Raw genomic sequence first — 20,521 nt, forward strand, 5'->3', positions numbered from 1 at the left:
AAAAGACTAAATGTTTACTTATTTCCTCTCTTTAGTCTCAAAAAGATCTAAAACCTACCAAGATTCTACCACACAGGAAGTTAAATCAGAAACCACAAGAAAGGGCACCTGGGTGGCTCGGTTGGTTTAGAGTCTGCCTTCAGCTTAGGTCATGAACCCAGGGTCCTTGGATTGAGTCCTGCATCAGGCTCCCTCCTCAGTGGGGAGTCTGCTTCTCCCTCTGCACCTCCTCCTGCTCGTGCACTCACACTCTCTCTCTCTCACAAAAATAAATATATAAAATCTTACAAAAGAAAGAAAGAAAGAAACCACAAGAAAGACAATGGCCAAAAATTCAAAATTCATAATAAATCTGATTAAGGCCTAAAACAGATTTCACTTTGCATTATCTATAAACACAGGTTTTGCTAAATTAAATATAAGATAGCACACTTTATTAAACTTAAATGGAAGGATAAAATTTTCTTCCAGTTCTTCATAAAAGTCAGCTTTAAGTCATTCAGAAGAGTCTAAGCATTTTTTTTTATTACTTCACGTTGTTTTCTTATTTTGCACTTAAAATAATTTCTACCATATTTTGTAATATAGAGTATCTGCTCTCCCTTAGCCTCACTACTGCTGTTGTCTTTTTATAATAATCTCTCTCAACTCTTTAATCTTTACATTCATCTTGCCCTTCTTAAATTAATTCTTCCCCCCACCCCCTCCCTCATCTTCACATCCATCTAGCTGTTCTTTCCAGTTGCTTTCTAATTCTTTCCTTCCATAATGGCATACCTAAGAATTGTTTACTCCCACCAACCTTTATAAATCTCAATCTGGTACTTACCTCTCTGTTGTTATTATATTATTTCCCCTTATGATCTTGAGGACTTCTGTTTTTTCCTAAGATTCTTTTCATTATAAGGATCAAGAGGATGGTATGTGAAAAAAATAGGGAAAAAAGCTTAAAACAGAACAACTTACCTTTATAACACCATGGCCTGCTAACGATTTGACAGGTTTTGAAAAAGCAGGACAAGAAAAGTCATTGGCTTTGAATGGTGGTTTGTAAAGAAGTCCAACTATATTTTCATCTTCATAATCAGAATTATCGTGCTCAGATAAAGTTCTACCTCCTAGTGTTATAAGGCCACATTTTGTTCCCACTTAGTAAAAAACAAAATAAAAAGAACATGAAAATATCTGTAATTTCGAATTACTGAATAATACAAGAATGGGCAAAAATTAGTGAATAACACGTCTTCAAATAGCTTACCATTCTTGAATTGCTCAGAAGCATTCATTAGCGCTCTCAAGTTTGGTTTTGGGACAGTCTAGAAAAAAATTAATAGTTTTAAGGACTACAAGTATCACATTTGATAAAATAATTATTATTTTAATTTTAATTATTATTGATAATTCCCCATTATCAAATGAGCACCACTACACAGAGAACACAGGTTTTGGAATCATTCAAATGGAGATTCAAATCTCAGTTCTGCCATTTACTAAGCCTATATTTTCTCCTGGGATGAGGATTATGAGAGATTTAATAGCTAGTCCCAAAATGTTATTTTCCTTACCCCTAACTGATTATTATATATATATTCTTCCTCAAAAAGTTAAAAATAAAGCTACCCTACAACCCAGCAATTGCACTACTAGGTATTTATCCAAAGGATACAAACATAGTGATCTGAAGGGGCACCTGCACCCCAACAATTTACTTTATAGAGAAAAAATTAAATTCCTTACTACAGTTTTTTTAAACAAATAAATGTAGAGTGAGAAAAGTCAGTGTTATTAGGGATATACTATGAATGAAAGCCTCTGTTTTAGATATATTTATAATATATATGTAATGTATATATTTACAATATATACATAATATATATATTTATAATATGTAATTCAAAAAATTTAAGAGACTTCTGTTTATAGTATATCCATAATCATATTTACATATACTGAAAAATATTTTTTCCACTTACCTTTACCTTATCAGTACCTGAAAGTTATAAATTATTACTATAGAGAGAAAAAAATAGAAAAAGAAATGTTTCTAACACATCAACTTTCCACATGGAGAAAGAATTGGTAATGAGAATTCTAAGGAGAAATGTACACCTTGAAAGGATATCTAATGAGACACAGATGGGGTTAAAGAAAAAAGTTGAGGAATTTGTATCTAAAATTCTGAGCTCATGGGGTGCCTTGGTGGCTCAGTCGGTTGGTTAAGCATCTGCCTTTGGCTCGGGTCATGATCCCGGAGTCCTGGGATTGAGCCCCACATCGTGCTCCTGGCTCTGCGGGGAGCCTGCTTCTCACTCTGACTCTCTCCCCTCTCATGCTGTTTCTCTCTCTCAAATAAATAAATAAATAAAATCTTAAAAAAAAAAAAAAGAAAATTCTGAGCTCACAATTAGAGGATACTAAAAAATATACTGTAACCTTTTTTCTTATTTATTTATTTCCTCAACATCATTCATTTGCACTTATAAATCTTAAACATAAAAAGGGAATATAGGGCGTCTGGGTGGCTCAGTTGGTTAAGCGACTGCCTTCAGCTCAGGTCATGATCTTGGAGTCCCGGGATCGAGTCCCACATCGGGGGGGTGGAGGGGGGGGCGCCTGCTCAGCGGGGGGGTCTGCTTCTCCCTCTGACCCTCCCCACTCTCATGTGGTCTCTCTCATTCTCTCTGTCTCAAATAAATAAATCTTTTTAAAAAATAGGAATATAAATTTGAGCCATATTTTTAAAAATTCATGTATTTAATTATGACACACTATGCACATTACTTATAACATTCCATTATACAGAATTCCATCTGTCTGCTCATTTATTCACATTCAAAAAATATTAAATTGCTTCTTCCAAGCAAGACTTTATTCTAGGTGTTCCAGGAGATGGACAATTACGTTTCCTAACATCCAGTAGCTTATAATGATGCAGGGGCTTTAAAATGAATATTTAAATAAGAATGAAATTTTAAATTGTAGAATCTGATACAAAGATTGAGTAGATATTTTTAAAAACTGTAATATAAAAGATTTCTGAAATTGGACATTTTACCATATGGGTATGAAGAGCCTCTGCTTCTAGAGCTGATTATTATTTTAGGCAAAACATGTATTCTTCACTTAGATAACGTTTTAACTATAATCTTAATGGAATTATTTTGAAAACACAGTGGAATACCTTTGCAATATAAATTCTGAGAATTTAAATTTCTGAATTTCCACAATTTCTAATATTATTTTAGTCTAAATGTACAACAAAGGATAAAAATAGAGAAAAAAGTCTTTTGTAAAACTATATGTTACCAAGGGAAAAACGTCCGCAATAATTGAATCCACTAAAGATTTCATTTAGGCATGAGTATTATAAATGTCATGTTAAGAAAGAAAGAAAAGTCACGTTAAGATAACTTAAAACTCACAGAAAAATCCTTATCCTACACCAAATATCTTATTTCCTCCATTATGGAAAAGCTTTTCCCAATATAATTTTCCTGTCATTACCTATTTTCCAGCCCATTTTTTTCAGCCTCCACCTTCAGTATTTACCAGAGTAAAAAAAAAAAAAAAAAAAAAAAAAAAATTCTACAAAATGGTTTGTTCTGACCCACTTTCCATTACAAACAAAATGATGATAGGTAGGCCACTGCTAAATTTTAAGAGTAAATAATATACAAACTAAATTCAGAGCAGGAAAACAAATTTCACAAGAGTACTTTACCTTGATATCAAAATTAAAGTCTTCATCATCTGATGTAGGCCATGAATCATCAGTACCAGGTTTAACAGAAATACTTTAGAGCAAAAACATCAACAAAAACAAGTTCATTAAAAAGAAAAATCGAATGAAAGGTCAGCTATTTACTGAATGAAGTTTCTTGATAATACTTAAAATTTGGCCTCTGTTTTTGTTAAGTTTTTATTTTAAATCCTATATCATTAACATACAAGTGCTATATTAGTTTCATGTATACAATATAATGATAGGGCAATTCCATACATCACCCAGTGCTCATCATGACAAGTGCATTCCTTAATCTCTGTCTCCTATTTCACCCATTCCCCCACCCATCTCCCTCCCCTCTGGTAACCATCAATTTGTTCTCTATCGTTAAGAGTCTGTTTCTTGGTTTGTCTTTTTTTTTTTTCTCCCTTTGCTCATTTTTATTGTTTCTTAAATTCTACATATGAGTAAAATCATATGGTATTTGTCTTTCTCTAACTGACTTCACTTAGCATAATACTCTCTAGTTCCACCCATTTCATTGCAAATGGCAAGATTTCATTCTTTTCTATGCCTGAATAATATTCCATTGTGTATGTATATCACTTTTTACCCATTCATCTATCAATGGACACTTGGGCTGACTCTTGTAAATAATGCTGCAGTAAACATAGGAGTGCATGTATCCCTTTGAATTGGTGTTTCCGTATTTTTTGGTAAATACCCAGTAGTGCAATTACTCGATTATAGGGTAGTTCTATTTTTAACTTTTTGAGGAAACTCCATACTGTTTCCCACAGTGGCTGCACCAGTTTGCATTCCCACCAACAATCCAAGAGGGTTCCTTTTCCTCCACATCCTCACCAACACTTGTTTCTTGTGTTTTTGATTTTAGTCATTCTGACAGGTGTGCAGTGGTGTCTCATTGTAGTTTTGATTTGCATTTCCCTGATGATGAGTGATGTTGAGCATCTTCTTATGTGCCTGTTGACCATCTGTATGTTTTCTTTGGAAAAATGTCTGTTCATGTCTTCTGATCATTTTTCAACCGGGTTGTGTTTTGGGTGTTGAGTTCTATCAGTTCTTTGTATTTGTATACTAACCCTTTATCAGCTATGTCATTTGCAAAGATCCTCTCCTATTCATAGGTTGCCTTTTCATTTTGTGGACTGATTCCTTCACTGTGCAAAAGCTTTTGATTTTGATGTAGTCCCAATAGTTTATTTTTGTTTTTATTGTTCTTGCCTCAAGAGACATAATTAGAGAAAAACAAACAAACAAAAAAACAAAACACCACTGCTACAGCCAATATCAGAGAGATTACTGCTTGTGCTCTCTTCAAATATTTGATTTCAGGTGTCACATTTAGGTCTTAAACCCATTTTTGAGTGTATTTTTAAAGAAAGTGGTCCAGTTTCATTCTTTTGCTTGTAGCTGTCCAGTTCTCCCAACACCATTTGTTGAAAAGACTGCTTTTTCTCAATTGGATATTCTTTCCTGCTTTGTCAAAGATTAATTGACCATATAGTTATGGGTTTATTTCTGGAGTTTTCTGTTCTATTCCACTGATCTATATTTGTTTTTTGCCAGTACCATACTGTTTTGATGACTACAGCTTTGTAATATAACTTGAAATCTGGAACTGTGATACTTCCAATTTGTTTTTCAATATTGCCTTGGCTATTCGAGGTCTTCAGTGGTTCCATACAAATTTTAGGATTGTTTGTTCTAGTTCTGTGAAAAATGTTGGTATTTTAATAGGCATTGCATTAAATCTGTAGATTGCCTGGGGTAGTATAGACATTTTAACAATATGTGTTTTTCCCATTCATGAGCATGCAACGTCTTTCCACTTCTTCTGTCTTGACACAATTTCTGTCATCAATGTTTTATAGTTGTTAGAGTACAGGTCTTTCAAAATTTGGTCTCTGTTTTTAAGAAGGTTTTCGTTATCTATCTTGCCTCCACCTCTCCGAAGATGTGAAATACCTAGTAAAGACCCAGTCTTAGTTCCCATAACTAAGAGTGACAGGCAAGGAATTCTCTGAAATGTTTGAAAGTTAATTGTTCAAAAGTTAACCACAATGAATTATCGCCTTACACCTGTCAGAATGGCTAGAATCAAAAACACAAAAAACAAGTGTTGGTGAGGATGTAGAGAAAAAGGAACCCTTGTGCACTGGTGGTGGGGATAGAAAATGGTGTGAAAAACAGTATGGAGGTTCCTTGAAATATTAAAAATAGAAATAACACAAGATCCAGTAATTCCATTACTGGTTACTTACTTTCCCAAAGAAAATGAAAACACTGATTTGAAAAGATATATGCACCCCCATGTTTACTGCAGCATTATTTACAACAGCCAATATATGGAAACAACCCAAGTGTCCATCAACAGATGTATCTCTTACACACACACACACACACACACACAGAGGAATGTTACTCAGCCATAAAAAAGAATATGATCTTGCCATTTGCAACAATGTAGATGTACCTAGAGGGTATTATGCTAAGTGAAATAGTCAGAGAAAGACAAATATTGTATGATTTCACTTATATGTAGAATCTAGAAAGCAGAACAAATGAACAAACAAAAAGCAGAAACAGACCCAGAAATAGAGAGAATTCTGTATTGCCAGAAGGGAAGGAGGTGGGGGACGGACGAAATGGGTGAAGGGGAATGGGAGGTTCAGGATTCCAGTTATAGTAAGTCACAGGGATACAAGTACAACATAGGGAATATAGTCACTGGTATTGTAATAGCATTATGCAGTAACAGATAGTAGCTACACTTGTGGTAAGCATGGTGTAACATATAGAGTTGTTCAAGCACTACCTTGTACGCCTGAAACTAACATAACATCTTGTGTCAACTATGCTTCAATTAAAAGAAATAAATAAATATATAAATGTTAAAGAACAAATTTATGTTATTAGTGGGAATACTATTCCCAGATTAAAAGATTAAAAATTATAAGGTTCAAATTTTTTCCTTCACTGGTCCTGCCTTATTTAGGTCTACATAAACGAGCAAGACCTTAAAAACCTTCATAGGCACTCAGATACCCAAGAAGAGAGACTGCTATAAAAACAGAGTCCGGGTGGCTGTGCCTCTATTTCCCTATACACTGCCTAATATTTTCTTTCTGTGAGTTCCCACCCCTATTATCACTCTTCTGCAGGGCTCAGTGGTACTCTCCAACCTTTAAGTCTTTAGTCTATGAAAGCACAGACTCCCAAAACAAGGATAGGCTCAAATGTCCAAGAGTAGGAGCCATTTCCTGCTCCTGGAGAACAAGCAAAATGGAGTTTCAGTCATCCATGGAGTCATCTCAACGTAGACATGTTACCAACTACCCAAATAAAACTCCTGTTACTGATTTGACAGCCACTCATACCCCACCAAACCCTACATGTACATGGGCAGGGCATCAGAGAATTAAGAAAAGAGGTGGAGTGAGGAGACCGCTACCTTGGGCCATACATCTATGTTGTGTAGAATCTCCATTGCGCCTATTACTCAAGAGGATCTAAGCCACTCTCTGTAAGTTGGGGTGGAAGTAAATGATATCACATTCTTATATGCTGTAAAAAGATTCTTCCCAGTGGCTCAAATGATTTTAATATCTCTCAACAGAAAACCTGAAGTATGCTAGTTCATTCAATTAAACCAACAAACAAAAAAGCTGCTCAAGATTCTCTTCAACCCTCTATTTTAATATGCCTTTCTAAACAACTCCCAATATCCTGTGTCCTTCATTCCTTTGTGTGTGTGTGTGTATCCGTCATTCCTATAATTCATCTTTATCTAACTTATCATAAACCCCAATATTCTGACATCTTTCCTAAAACTATCCAACCCAGTGTTATTCTTCTTGAAACTTGGCCTCTCCTGCTAATTCCTTCCTTACCCCCCTTCACTGTGTTCATAAGACCCCCTCCCCATCTTTCAATTATTAAAACATTTACCTACAAGATGAGAAAAAAGGAAAAAACCTGAATTTAAATCTCATTTCTGTCACTTATCATATCCAAATAAGTCACTTTTAATCTCTTTTGAGTTTCAAATTCTCCATTTAAACAACCACTTGGTGGGAGGATGTTGAACATAGGTTGCAGTACCAGAGGGTATTTTGATTAATTCATCTCTAAGATTCCTTAAGATCCTGAAATTCTATGTGCTTTTGATTTTGTCTATAGAAACACAGAGACTATTTAGCTGGCAGAAATGGAAACAATTAATGGACTAAAAGAAACACCAAGAAAAGCAAAGTAAAAAAAAAAAAAATCAAGAAAAGATTATAGAAAAGTCATGGAGAAAAAGAAAAAGGTCTACAAAAAAAAAAGAAGAAGCTTCAAAGAACTAGTCAAGGGTACTAGCCTAGGTAAAACTAGACTGGGAAGTCAGTAAGTAGAGAATCATTTAGAAATATCCTCTAAATAGATGATAAATTTAATTAATGCAACATGGTCTACACCTAGATTACATATCCTTCACTTCTGGAAAAATCATTCATCTCAAGGAGAGCAGACATCACTATATCTAAGAATTTGCCTGATTAGGTCTTGCTTATGTAAAAGCTATGTACTGTGGCCATCGGTAACTGAGATCCACCCTAAAATCTTTGACAGTAAAAACAACAGACTAGTTACCACTGCAGTAATTACCTCTAGTTATCACTAGTTGTCAAATATATTAGGACAAATGCTTGAACTAACCTGGTTTCTTAAGAAAACTCTAAATCAGGGTTAACACATAACTAAATTTGACTGAGTTGATCTGACTAGGATCTGTATCTTAATCCCAGTGCTGCTGAGGGACAAAAGAATGGAGATGGGAGTCACACAGGCTGACAGTCAAATCATGGGTCTGCTACTCATTAACTATGTAATCACAGGTCAATTAATCAACCTCCCTGCACCACAGCTGACTAATAAAAAATAGGCTATAATAGCAGAGCTACTTTGTGAAGCTATTGTAATGACTATATAAGTAATAAGTGTCAAGCACATAATATAGTGTCTAGCCCAGAGCAGAACTCAACAAATGCTTTTCTCTGTATTCCCTTAGTTAACACATAATTTGAAAGACTCCATAAAAATCCTACCTGCTTAAAGACTCTTCTTCAGCACTCTTATCTGCCACTAAAGAAAAAAGCAAAATACATTTTAAATCAACAATAGAAAAATACAGAATATTAAAAGTATAAGACTGATGATTTGTTAAAAAGTATTCCTTCAAGATCACACCTGGAAACCACACTGGAATGAGTATTAATTATATTATTGGTAGGCAGTTAATGCATTAAGAAATCCTACTTTCTCCTCTACATTTACCAAATGCAAGAAAAGAATGGTATTTATCAGAATTTGATACCTCCAAGTGAATGTTTATAATGACCATAATTGTAACCAAGCCCTATGAGACTGACGGAAAACAGTATCATTAGCAGAATCATTATCATAGACCGACAATGTCAAACCTAAATAACATGATTCTTCTGGACTTCCACTACTAGGAGCAGTTAAAAGAGACTGCATTTATTTTGCTGTAACACAACAGAACTTCTCCAGCTCTTCAGCAGAGACTGTTAAGTTTAGGATGAAACATCTCATCACAAACTTTGGTCTATAGCCACTGTACTTTGCAGCATGGCAAAACATAGCAAACAGACTCTCTCTGGCCTTATTTCCAATTGCAGGTAAGTATGAAAGATTTTAGTGATTTTAGTGATTCTGGTTTTATAAAGTATAACCTCTTGAGACTATCTACTTTCATTGCTAGAGAGTCTATCTGGACCCATCTCTTAGACCAGAATGGTACCAATGGTTAGTGCTAGGTAGTAGTACATGATGTCATTGTTCTCAACCCTCCCCATTATGTGACAAATGTCTATAGAAATCACACTTTTTCAGTCTGTAAGGCATATGTCATCAGATCCTACACTGATGAACACAAAACAAAACAAAGGACAAAGAATATCTTGAATCACTATATTCAATTACCTTGGAATTTTAATTTTTCAAACATTCAAGAAGAGGGGCGCCTGGGTGGCTCAGTCGGTTAAGTGGTTAAGCATCTGCCTTCAGCTCAGGTCATGATCTCAGGGTCCTGACATCGAGCCCCGCATCGGGCTCCCTGCTCAGTGGGGGTGTCTGCATCTCCCTCTCCCTCTGCCCCTCCCCCTCCTCGAGTTCTCTCTCTCTCTCTCAAATAAATAAATAATATCTTTAAAAAAATAAAATAAAATAAAAATAAATTAAAAAATAAGCATTCAAGAAGATATCCACTGTATGATTGCAACTATATGACATTCTGGAAAAAGTAAAACTTTTCAAGTTAGGAGTTAAGGGTTGCGGCAAAAGGAGGGATGAATAGGCACAGCACAGAGGACTTTTAAGGCAGTGAAACTATTCCATGTCATTATACATTTGTTAAAACCAATAGAATGTACAACACCAAGACTGCACCGAAATGTAAATTATGGACTTTGGATGATAAAGATGAGTTAATGTAAATAAAACAATGTATCCCTGTGGTACAGGATGTTGACAACAGGGGAGGCTATGCATGTATGGGAACATGGGGTAAATGGAAACTCTGTACTTTCTGCTATATTTTGCTGTTAACTTGAAAATGTTCTAAAAAGTAAGGTCTATTTTTCGTGAAGGAAAAAAAAGGTATCCATTAAGCCTGCTATCACCATGTATTAAAGTAAGATACAGCCACCGTGAAAATTAAGATAAAGACCGAAGTAACAGAATACAGGTATTATTCACCAAATTGAAGTATATGAAAATACATAAAGCAAATAATTTTAATTGCATACTTAGGCAAGAAAATAACTGACAATTATATAATCGAATCTTATAAACAGGGATTCACTATCATATGAAACAAAACTGGATTATCTATATAATTAAGAATTTTTATTCTAATTTTAAATCAGAAACCATTGTTTAATCTAAGAATCATAATGAAAGTTTAATAAGGTAAAAAAAAGATTATAATTACCTAATATTGCCGCAGTAATTTATGTACAAATACCTGTTAAATATTCACCAAAAGTCAAAAAAGTAACCAGCACTTCATTTAATACAGATCATGCTACTGAAACCAGTACCATGTGATACCATCATATTTCTTGCTGTTAAAATAAAATCTTAAAACAACAACAAAAATTAAGTCAGGGCTATAATTCCTATGCAAAAAAGATTCCATAGAGCAGGCCAAAGACTGCCACCATTAGATCCCACTTGAATGGCTGGCCCTTGGTTGGTATCCGGGAACTTGGATTTTGGGAGGGTTCCCACCATTCCATAGCTGGTAAGAGTGGCTGTGCCTAAGTGTTGGTACAAACCAGGTGTCTTATCCTGTATACTTGATTTCCTTCAGGGAGCCTGGAATTTTGGTATACGCTAGGGAGAAGATGGCTACATGATTATCATTTCAAGAAAACTTCAGGCACTGAGTCTCTACAAGATTCTTGTACTGGCAGACAACATTTCATATGTGTTGTCATAATTTGATGCTGGAGGAATTAAGCACATAACTTGATGCTGGAGGAATTAAGCACAGCCATAGGCAGAGGATTCTTAGAAGCCTGCACTTGGTTTCCTCTAGACTTCACTCCATGCACCTTTCCTCTGTGCTGATTTTGCTTTGTATCCTTTCACCGTAATAAACTAAAGGCATGAGTACAAATATGCTAAGACCTGTGAGTTCTTCTAGTGAATAACCAAATCTGGGTGTCGTTCTGGGAATCTCTAATACAACTGCATTATATGAAATTTTTATGATTTGGGTTGATATTTTATACATGATTACAGTCAGACGGTTATTTCACAGAACACCTTTACTTGAATCTGGTTTTCTTAGTATCTGCCTTGGAGATTCCTGTTTTTCTATACCCATCTGAATAAAGGCATAAAAAGAAGAGATGACATAATGATCGGAAAATAATGTCAAACAAGCAACAATCTTATTTTAATCAGGAAAAAAAAAAGAGAATCCTGATGATTACCAAAATATTCTACAGTATAAAATTTCCTATAAAAAAATGAAAAGATCACATAAATTTTCTCCAACTAAATAGGGATTAATTCAGGGCGCATGGGTGGCTCAGTGGTTAAGCGTTTGACTTCAGCTCGGGTCATGGTCCCAGGGTCCTGGGATTGAGCCCCACATCGGGCTCCCTGCTCAGCGGGAAGCTTGCTTCTCCCTCTCCCATTCCCCCTAGTTGTGTTCCCTCTCTCGCTGTGTCTCTCTCTGTCAGATAAATAAAAAAAAAATCTTAAAGAAAATAAATACATAAATAAATAGGGCTTAATACCATTTTTATGGTAGTTATGAATCAATAAGGTAACTGGGATAACTATAGAAAAATATGTAACTATCATACACAGTTTAACAACACACTATTGATTATAGAGTTTTGTTTCCAGTCTTTTCCTTAATTTCTTACAGAATTAAAAGCATAGTTCACCTATTAAAGGCAGTTGTCGACAAACTAGTCAAAAAGCCAAAAATAGGATGCCTGGGTGGCTCAGTCGTTAAGCGTCTGCCTTCGGCTGAGGTCATGATCCCAGGATGCTGGGATCGAGTCCCACATCGGGCTCCCTGCTCCGCGGGAAGCCTGCTTCTCCCTCTCCCACTCCTCCTGCTTGTGTTCCTGCTCTTGCTATCTCTCTGTGTGTCAAGTAGATAAATAAAATCTTAAAAAAAAAAAAAAAAAGCCAAAAATACTCCATCCAAAATATGAGTTATCCGCTCCACCCTGAAAATAGTGGATTTGATCATTAAAGATCAATAGGGCTCATTTGGGGGAAAACAAAGTGAGTTATCTTATATACATAGATGGTTAAAAACTTGATAATCTAATTGGCCACATATTCTTGTTAAGTCACAGTTTACCAATTTCTGGAAAAAAAATATAAAAGCATTTCACATTAAAGGTGTATCAGATAAAAATTTCTGACAATCCAGAAAATGCTTTCAGTCTTGGCAGACCATCATCACTAACTTTGTCACTGTGATACAGATACAAAGAAATTTAGCACAAGAAACTAATAAAATATGAGATACACTTTAGATTAGGTAGCCCATTACCTTAGAAGGAAATACACATATATGTCAAACATACATATGGTAGAAATGTGTTCTAATAGTGTTGGATTCCAAGACAATTTTCCTTAGCGCTTTCTTTAGAGATGAAATTCAGAAAGGAGCAGTAGAAGTGGAGATATTAGAAGAAGGCAAATGAAAAGAGGATCAAGAGAGACAGCACTAACCAAAATAGTCAGGTATTGACTGTTTTTACTGACACAGAATTCCTAAACTAGTGAGACTAGTATATTCAGTGTATCACCTTATATTTTCTCCTCGGTATTATACTAGTTTTCTGCAATAAAATATTTAAAAGAGGTCAAAAGGCTCCAAACTGCAGGTCTGTAAACTATTTCTGATCAAACTTTAAAACTCTCAAAATACAGCTGCATCATGATTCCATATCAGAGATAGGGCCTGACAGTGGCTTCCTGCCTGTTGCTGTTTTTGTTTTCGTATTCATCCAGAAGAGTGTATCAAGGACTTGAGGAAAAACTCAAGTATCTCCACCAGAAACAGGTAAGAAAGACAACACTTTTCCTCACACTTGACTCCTAGGTTTTGACAATTATGGGAAAATGTTGGCAAGTCTACTCACCAGGCTAGACCATTTTCCCTTGACCCTGTCCGGGTAGACACTGCAGTTACAAAAAAGTTACGTAGGACCTTACTTGATGTGTTATTTTTCCAAATTTGGACGTAGAAAGTACCAATCATGTAAATAATAGATCGTACAACTCAAAAATTCTTTTGAAAAGGTTACCACCAAAGAGCTTTTAAAAGTTAAATCCAACTTTCTTTTCAGTAATTTCTTTCTTTTCAGTAATACGCCTCCTTGAAATATTTTTTTAATTTTTTCACCATCACTTCCTCTAATTCCTCTCTTACGTTTCCCCAGTCACTCCTCAGTCTTCTCTACTAACTCCTACTCCTCCATCCACCCTTATATTTTGGTATTCCCAGGGTTTGTTCACTGGCCTCCTTCTCATTCTATATGTTTCTCCACCATGGACAAGCTCAATCTTTGTCCAAGCTATCACTTTGCTTAATAATTCTAATCAGATTATTTCAAATCTGCACCTCCAACCTTGAAGCTCTACCTCCAGCTAGAAACCTCCTAGTATTCGATTATCCAATTATTGAAAATCTACTACATGGACATTCCATCAAATTCAACGTATACAGAAAAAAACCTGGTCTTCCCTACTCCCACCGCTCTCCACTCTTCATCTGATAAAGTCCTACTCATTCTTCATGTCCAATTTAAATGCCAGTGTTCAACCTGGAAACATATGAATCTTCTTAGATTTCCTCTCTCCCCTAACTTTTTACATTCAATAATCACGAAATCATATTAACTATACTTCTTTTCTGTCTCTGCTTTATATTTCCCCTGCCACTGCCCTACTCAAACATGAGCTCTTAACTGATGACTTCCAGAGGGGAAAAAAAAGCCACCAACTATTATGGTTATTTCTTAAATTAATAAAAAATTTTTAAGCAAAATGAATGAGAAAGGGGGCACGTGGGTGGCTCAGTCAGTTAAGCATCTGCCTTCAGCTCAGGTCATGGTCTCAGGGTCCTGGGGTCAAGCCCCGCATCGGGCTCCCTTTTCAGCAGGGAGTCTGCTTCTCCCTCACCCTCTGCCCCTGCCCCTCTGCCCCACTGTGCTCCCTATCTCTCTCTCTCTCTCAAATAAATAAAATCTTTAAAAAAAATTGTTTAAATTTTAAAAAATGAGAAAGACATAAGGCCTAGAAAAAGAACAACATTTTAAATTGAATAAACTGAGCCTCCTGACTTTTTCAGTATAGAAGGGTGAAAATTTCATAATGGACTGATACTAGGCTAAGGAAATATAAGCTTCCTTTGTCTTCCAGTCTCTTTACATGGTTTCCTTCAATATATCCTCCACATGAGGGGCCAGCAAACTATGGCCACAGGCCAAGTCTGACCTGCCATCTGGTTCTGTAAATAAAGTTTTATTGGAGGACAGTCACATCTATTCACCTATATATTGCTATGGCTGCTTTCACACTACAATGGTAATTGTAATTGAGAAACCACATGGCCTAAAATAGTCACGATCTGGCCCTTGAAAGAAAAAGCTTGGTGATCCCTATTTTATACCATAACCAGAGGGCCCTAATTCAAATCTAATCTTATTACCCTTCTGCTTCAAATTCTCCAATGAATCCCTGCATCAAATACTGCTGGCTCCCTCCCCAATGGCCATTCCGTAATTCTTCATTCTTGCTGGAGAACTACAACTTTATTTGGATATTTGTTGTCCCCATACAGAAAGAAGGTGGCCTCACCCCAGCTTCAAAAGGAGAAATGATTATTCTAAGCTATTCACAGTACCTGATTTACCAGTGACTGGTTTAGGAACAAGCATGCGATACACCCTAGCCTAGAAAATGTTAGAGGAAATTCACTGTAAGCCTCTGAGTATTCTTATTTAAAAGAAACATATAGGGGCGCCTGGGTGGCTCAGATGGTTGAGCGTCTGCCTTCGGCTCAGGTCATGACCCCAGGGTCCTGGGATCGGGTCCCACATCGGGCTCCCTGCTCCTTGGGAGCCTGCTTCTCTCTCTGCCTCTCTCTCTCTCTCCCTGTCTCTCATGAATAAATAAATAAAATCTTTAAAAAATAAAAAAATAAAAGAAACATATAGGGGGGACCTCGGTGGCTCAGTCGTTAAGCGTCTGCCTTCAGCTCAGGTCACGATCCCAGGGTGCTGGGATTGAGCCCTGCATCAGGCTCCCTGCTCCCTCTCCCTGCTCCCTCTCCCACTCCCCCTGCTTGTGTTCCCTCTCTCTCTGTCAAATAAATGGATAAAATCTTAAATAAATTAGTTAATTAATGAAAGAAACATATAAAGAAAAACAGTCCTTCCAGTCATTGGATATTGTCCTGTGAGACTAGACCTGGAGCTGCTGCTAATTAGCCAACCAGGAAGGGAGACATAAAATACTGCCAACCTCAAAGCTGAACAAGAGACAACTGGGACCCTGATGACATCACTGAACCATCAAAACAATTCTAGTTCCTATTTTTTAGTCACTGTTTTGTTTTTGGTTTTTTTTTTTAGATTTATTTATTTGAAAGAGAGAGAAAGAAAGGAAGCGTGCCATAGAGTGCAAGAATGGGGGGAAGGGCAGAGGAAGAGAATCTTCAAGCCCACTCCGTGCTGAGCACGGAGCCCAACGTGATGTGGGGCTTGATCTCATGACCCAAGACTGTGTAAAACCAAGAGTCAACACTTAACTGACTAAGCCACCCAGGTGCCCCTGTTTTAGTCACTGTTATAAGTCACCTATTATTTGCAGCTAAAAGCATTTTACCTGATAAAGTTACCAAGGTCTACAGGGTAAGATCTACTCCTTTCCATACGACTGAAAAACTTTCATAAGCTTGCCTTAGCTAAGTGTTCACCTCATTCCAACCATTCCCATAGCACACTTTTTGTACTGGCAAAACTGAACTGCTCATAAATCCTCCAAAGTTCACTCGTACATCTTAGCCTTTGCACTGCTGTTCCGTCTGCAAAACATGTCATCTTGATGGATGTTTCTCCTGCCAAACATCGTCCTTCTGCCACTTTACCTGGCAAACTTACTATTCAGTCTGCATACTTACCCTAAATTCTACCCACTCTCCTAAAACTCTAATTCCTCACTATGGACATAGTATCTGGAACATATTAAATACCAATAAAAAAATAACAATGGTAATTATAAGCACTAGGGGACTCTGGCACATAGTAAGCACTGAATAAAGAAGAGTAAATAATAAAAATGACAATGATAATAACAAATTCCTGGAGGGCAGGGATTGTATTTTTTGAATGTTTGCATTCTACAACATCAGAATAACACTTAGGAACTAAAAGACACTTGACAGTTATTTGTTAAGTGAACAAATGAAAATAAGTAAATTGCAAAACCAATAGACAGTTACCTTAAAAAAAAAAAATGTCTCATTGGTATTGCTGCATACTAGCTAAGTTTTGCAGTTCTTATTGTTTGCCATTTGTTTACGATACCAGGAAGGTATTGTAAAGTCCCCAGTTTTAAGGATAGTTCCTTTTTTTTTTTTAACTTTTCCCCCTATTTTATTTTTTAGATTTCATTTATTTATTTGACAGAGAGATAGAGAGAGAGCACAAGTAAGCAGAGAGGCAGGCAGATGGAGAGGGAGAAGCAGACTCTCCACCGAGCAGGGAGCCCGGTGCGGGACTCGATCCCAGGACCCTGGAATCATGACCTGGGCCGAAGACAGCCGCTTAACCGACTGAGCCACCCAGGCGCCCCGAGGATAGTTCCTTTTTTAATGAGACAAATCACTATATAATAATATTTACTAAATGTAATCCACTTGTAAAAATTAAAAGATCCATTTTCATAACAGGTTCAATTTATTATAATATGCTTATAGAGAAAACATAAAACATACTAACTTAAAAATCTCTTTTTCTTATTTACACAAAGATATCATATGGGATTTTAGGGGTCATGACTAAAATAATGAATTTCTTTTCAGACAATACCGCCTCATATTTTAAATTACCTACAATTAACTTCTTTTGTTGTTGTTGTTCATACGGACGTACTTTATTTAATTTTTTTTATTATGTTCAGTTAGCCAGCATATAGTCCATCACAAGTTTTTGATGTAGTGTTCAACAATTCATTAGTTGCATGTAACACCTACTGCTCATCATAACGCGTGTCCTCCTTAATACTCATCACCTGGTTACCCCATCCCCCCACCCCCCTCCCTTCTGTAACCCTCAGTTTGTTTCCCAGAGTCCAGTTTCTCTCACGGTTTGTCTCCCTCTGATTTCTTCCCATTGTTCATGACAGCAATGCCTACAATTAACTTCTTAAATAATCCTGAATACTAGACTCTTAAGAAAGAAATTAAGAAAGAAAAAAAAATAGGGGCATCTGGGTGGTTAAGGGTCTGCCTTCAGCTCAGTTCATGATCCCCAGACCTGGGATCAAGCCCCACATCGGGCTCCCTGCTAGGCAGGAAACGTGCTTCTCCCTCTCCCTCTGCCTGCCACTCCCCCTGCTTCTGCTGTCACTATCTCTCTCTGTCAAATAAATAGACAAAATCTTAAAAAAAAAAAAAGAAAAGAAAAGAAAGAAAAAAATACATATGCAATTTACACAGTAGGTTTTTTTTTTTTTTCCATTGCTCTTTCATTATCAAAACTTCCTTACTCTGACTTCATCTATGTTAGGACCACCAAAAGTAATTCACTCTGAAAAGTCTTACCTGCATTCTTACTTTGCAAATCATTGTTAAGTTTTTCTTCTCTATATTCGGCAATTAGTTGGCGACTGCTACATATAAAAAAGGGTGATAAACAATGTTACTATTTTAATACTGATATGAAAAACATTTACCAAATATCAAATTCTTAGGAGTATTTCAAATAATATCAGAACTAATATCAAAGCTTGAAGTACCCCATATACTTCACATTTGTAAGTTCTATACACTTTTTATTAAGTATGTAATTAAAGGAGAAAAAAAGTAAGGTGAACCAGTCATGAATTCGTAATTTAGTAATTAGTAAATTAGAGTTAGCTTGCCATAATGGAAAGTGTCTAGAACTCAGAAGTCCTAAGTCTCACAGCTATTTCCTCTTGGACAAGCCACTTCTCTTGGGCTCAGAGTCTTCCTCTATAAAACAGGCATCTTACTGCCTTATTTTACAAGGTTGTTAAGAGGATTTAATGAAATATTAAACCCAAGACATGGCCTTTCGGGAAAGGTGATGCCCACTACTCTGGGAAGGGCAATATGAGACCTTTCGTCACCTAATAAGAAAAGGCGCTCCATAGGATTTAAAGCAGGCTTGGGATATAGGTCTAGTAACAAAGGAGAAAGAGAAGTCCAGTCTCTTCCTGCAGCATTATTTGAACCTCTTTAACAGCTTAGAATGGTCCCAACTACCATCTGCTGGAAGAAGAGACAAGGATAATTCATCCTGAAGGTCTGGGCTAACATATGGGCTTCACGTAAGGCTTTTGAGTGTGAAGGGAAGGGTGTGTCTGGCTAAAGCCAGGAGGCCCAGCTGACAGAACAGGGTGCTGGTGCTTTGGAATAGCTGAGCATAGAAGCTTATGTAGTAAACGAAAAAAAAGTTGTAACTTTGAAGTCTAACTATGGATCACCATGAAGACTGAGGAATGTGGCTCAGCAAGGGCATCCTAGGAGCAAAGGTCAATCATGACCAGACTGCAGAACCAGTTTCTTTCTTACTTTTTTTTTTTGAAGATTTATTTATTTATTTATTTATTTGAGAGAGAGAGCCTGAGAGGGGGGAGGGTCAGAGGGAGAAGCAGACTCCCCGCTGAGCAGGGAGCCTGATGTGGGACTCAATCCTGGGACTCCAGGATCATGACCTGATCCTAAGGCAGTTGCTTAACCAACTGAGCCACCCAGGCGCCCTGCAGAACCAGTTTCAATGGCAATGCTGTAGTAGTTGATGTCTTTTCCTTCCAAATGACTTGTGAAAAAAGATGGTCTCTTTGGTCTTAGGGAACTCCTCAGGTTCTTGGAAAATTCAAGGGGGAAAGTATAGGAGATAGCCCTCAAGGGAAAGTATAGGGTCTTCTACTAAACTGAACATCTCAAGACCCAAGTAACTAGTTAGAAAAAACAAGGATGTTGGGGCACCTGGGTGGCTCAGTCGGTTAAGCGTCTGCCTTCAGCTCAGGTCACGATCTTGGGGCCCTGGGATGGAGCCCCACGTCAGGCTCCCTGCTCAGCAGGGAATCTGCTTCTCCCTCTGTCCCTCCCCACCCGTGCTCTCTCTCTGTCTCTCTCTCAAATAAATAAAGTCTTTAAAAATAAAAAAAAAAAGCTTATTTGCAGGCTGAAAATAACAGTATTCATACTAATGGTAATAAAACAGTCATAGTCACAGTTAATGATGCTAAGATAAGCACGTGGTAGACACTAAATTAAATGCTATATATATATAAAATAGTACACAGAACCACCCTTGAAGGATATACTACTATCCTCCTTTTCATATCAGGAAATGTATCTGGTTATGATAAGTAATGTTTCCAAAGTCACACACCCAGCAAGTAGGAAAGCTAGGAATTAAACCTAGTCTTGTGTCAATCTAAAGCCCAACTCTTTTCTCTTTATCACCCACCTATGATTTGTCCTCATTAAAGGAAAAGTCTATTCAATTACAGTTATCTTTCATCCTTCTATCCTTACCAATGAAAACCAAAAAAAAATATACTGAACATGAAAAAGGATGATGAGCCCATATTATCTGGTAACAGTAATTATTAATCACTTAGGGATCATCCAACGTCAGTATTCTTCAAAAACAAAAAGCAATTTAAAGAGTCATCCAAAAGACACAGCAACTCCTATTTATGTTTAATATTCATCTTTTAAGGAAAATATATATGAAGTAGAAGTTTCAAAAATACTATAAAAGGGTTAAGAAGTCCAATATTGCGTCGTAAAGTAAAATAAAAGTTAGGAGTCCACACTTTATAAAACTAATAAAACTAATATGAAACCCCTTTAGCTAATATAAAATCATATGGCAAAAAAAAAAAAAAAAAAAAGCCTGCAAATGACATCAGTCAATAATATGAAGGAATATAAATTCTACCATATACTGTTCTTCATGTTGCCCCGTC

General features: G+C 36.6%; 1 protein-coding gene across 1 annotated transcript in view; it reads right to left on the minus strand.

Annotated features, from left to right (window-relative positions):
• Positions 1-20,521, minus strand: part of LOC135364299 (ankyrin repeat domain-containing protein 26-like) — a 105,156-nt gene that overhangs the window by 75,056 nt on the left and 9,579 nt on the right. Inside the window, 5 exon segments of the mRNA XM_064590298.1 lie at positions 967-1,148; positions 1,259-1,316; positions 3,722-3,794; positions 8,836-8,872; positions 18,120-18,187. Coding sequence (XP_064446368.1) covers positions 967-1,148; positions 1,259-1,316; positions 3,722-3,794; positions 8,836-8,872; positions 18,120-18,187 — 418 coding nt within the window.

This window comes from Mirounga angustirostris, unplaced genomic scaffold (assembly GCF_029215605.1).
Source record: "Mirounga angustirostris isolate CCGP_5_RB_7025 unplaced genomic scaffold, mMirAng1.0.hap1 SCAF_5, whole genome shotgun sequence".
NCBI classification, from domain to species: Eukaryota; Metazoa; Chordata; class Mammalia; order Carnivora; family Phocidae; genus Mirounga; species Mirounga angustirostris.